The sequence below is a fragment of the Lynx canadensis genome, chromosome D1 (genome assembly GCF_007474595.2).
Source record: "Lynx canadensis isolate LIC74 chromosome D1, mLynCan4.pri.v2, whole genome shotgun sequence".
NCBI classification, from domain to species: domain Eukaryota; kingdom Metazoa; phylum Chordata; class Mammalia; order Carnivora; family Felidae; genus Lynx; species Lynx canadensis.
In genome coordinates, this window is record NC_044312.2 from 60,617,061 (window position 1) to 60,619,279 (window position 2,219).

The 2,219-nt window shown below is 40.5% G+C and overlaps 1 protein-coding gene across 1 annotated transcript; it reads right to left on the reverse strand.

Annotated features, from left to right (window-relative positions):
* Nucleotides 1-372: 372 nt before the first annotated feature.
* LOC115526512 (olfactory receptor 52M1-like) lies at nt 373-1,326 on the reverse strand. Its single transcript, XM_030333898.1, has one exon. The coding sequence runs from the start codon at nt 1,324-1,326 to the stop codon at nt 373-375; it is 954 nt and encodes a 317-aa protein (XP_030189758.1).
* Nucleotides 1,327-2,219: the final 893 nt, after the last annotated feature.

Consider the following 2,219-nt stretch of genomic DNA (forward strand, 5'->3'; position numbering starts at 1 on the left):
GGTATTAGGGTATAATTTTATCTTCTACAAGTTGTGCAAAACATACCCCAAAAAGAAACTAGAAATCCTTTACAGAAAATGTCAAAGATAGAAATAATCTTACTCCTGTGGTTGGCATGCTTGTGTCTTATAATTTTATGAAGTTGAATATGAAAAGGGATACTATGTAAGAACTCATGCCCTGATTTCCCCCATTCAGATATTCTCTCCACTGAGAAAATCCATAGTCAAATGGAATATATTCTAGTATTCTTCTTAGACCCTTATCTCCACAAGTCGGGAAAGACCTAGTTGCATGGGTGTTATTTCATTGGCTTCCCCAGTCAGAGCCTTTTTGTGTAAGTATCTGTATGCCCCACAGATGCAGAACAGTCACTTGGGTTGAGACTCTGCCTTAAGGATGTGGAGAAATCTCTCTCGAATCTGTTTGGTACGGACAGCATAGACAACTGGGTTGAGGATGGGTGGGATGAGGAGGTAAAAGTTGGCCAAAAGGATATGGATATGGGGAGGCACATCATGTCCAAAGCGGTGAGTGAGAGAAGAAACAGCAATGGGGATATAGAAGACAAGAATTGCACAAATATGAGAACTACATGTCCCTAGGGTTTTAAGCCTAGCCTCAGGGGTGCCCAATCCCATTACAGCCTTGAAAATCATCACATAGGAGACAGTGATGGCTAATGAATCCAAGACCAATACCAGGAAGCCAATTCCCATTCCATAAAAGTTGTTGACTGTTGTGTCACCACATGCCATGGTGACTACAGCCATGTGCTCACAATAGGAATGGGCAATGATTTGGGTCCGGTAAAGGGGCAGCCTCAGGCGAATCATCAGAGGTAGGGGTCCAATGTAGAGTACTCCACGGAGGAGGGCAGCCAGGCCCAAACGACCCACCACTGCATGAGTGAGCACTGAGGTGTGGTGTAATGGGTCACAAATAGCGACATAGCGATCAAAAGCCATGGCAAGGAAGATGCCTGACTCAACAGTGGCAAAGCAGTGGATGAAGAACATCTGAGTCAAGCAGGCATCCAGGTCAATGTTGCGGGCACCAAACCAGAAGATAGCTAGCAGTTTGGGCATGGTAGAGGTTGACAGGACCAAGTCAATGACAGCCAACATGCATAGGAAGAAGTACATGGGTTGGTGCAGGCTGCGTTCCATCTTTATCACTGCCAGGATGGTCACATTCCCCACCACAGCCACCAGGTACATAGAGCTGAAGGGAATAGAAAGCCAGATGTGCAGGGACTCCAGCCCTGGAATTCCAGTAAGCCAGAAAGAATTAGGCACCAAGCAGGCATTGTTAGATATGAACATGTTTCAGGGAGTGGAATATCCAGGAGATAGTAGCTCTTAGTTTTAGACTTTTATTCTTATGAGAGACATTGTCTCTGGAAACTGTAGACTACTAGATCTTGTTTTCATCCTGTGCAACTGGTGGAACCTATAATAAAGAATTTTGAATGTCTACTTGAAGATTGGCATGTTACATATTTTATTAAGGAAACTATGCATGAAAACACCCAATGGTAAATGTAGAAACAGGAATGCTTATGACTTCTGATAAAATGCCCTACTTCACCCTAGAAGTCTCCTCAGAATGGTTCACCCCCTTTGATCCAGTATTCTTGCTTTGGGAAGTACTTCCTAAAGGAAATGGAAACTACAGAAAAGTTCTATGTCCAATGATTAAATGTATATACATGTAATGTGTTTAGCTCAGCGCCTGCATATACTTTTCTGTATAAATAGTAGCATTAATAACATTGATTAGCTATTTGAAACTATTTCATAATGAAAATTTAAAAGTGTGTATTCAAATAAAGCATTGCTTAAGTTGTAGAACATCCATTGAATGAATTAGGTTTATAATATTTTAGCCCTATGTATTTACCTGGTAAAATGTTTACATCATTACAGTGAGGGGATGGCAGGAGGCAGATTGAACTATTATGTAGTTTCATTAAATATGTGTCAAACGTAACTGAAATGTAAAACATACCCTTAATTTTCTTCCCTTTTTATATGTGTATATTCAGTTCTAAAAGTGGACAAGGGCTTTAAAAATGGTCTTATATCTATCAAAACCCAATCAAAAACAGAGGGACAATTTACTAAGGAAAATACATCAATGAGGTACAATTCCCTTTTCTCTAAGGGTTTAACACTGGATTAGTCCGATTGTCAAATCTAATTGACTTCTTCAAAGA

Excerpts from the sequence above, each read along its gene's own strand:
- LOC115526512 (XM_030333898.1), bottom strand. The coding sequence starts at position 1,326 with ATGTTCATATCTAACAATGCCTGCTTGGTGCCTAATTCTTTCTGGCTT.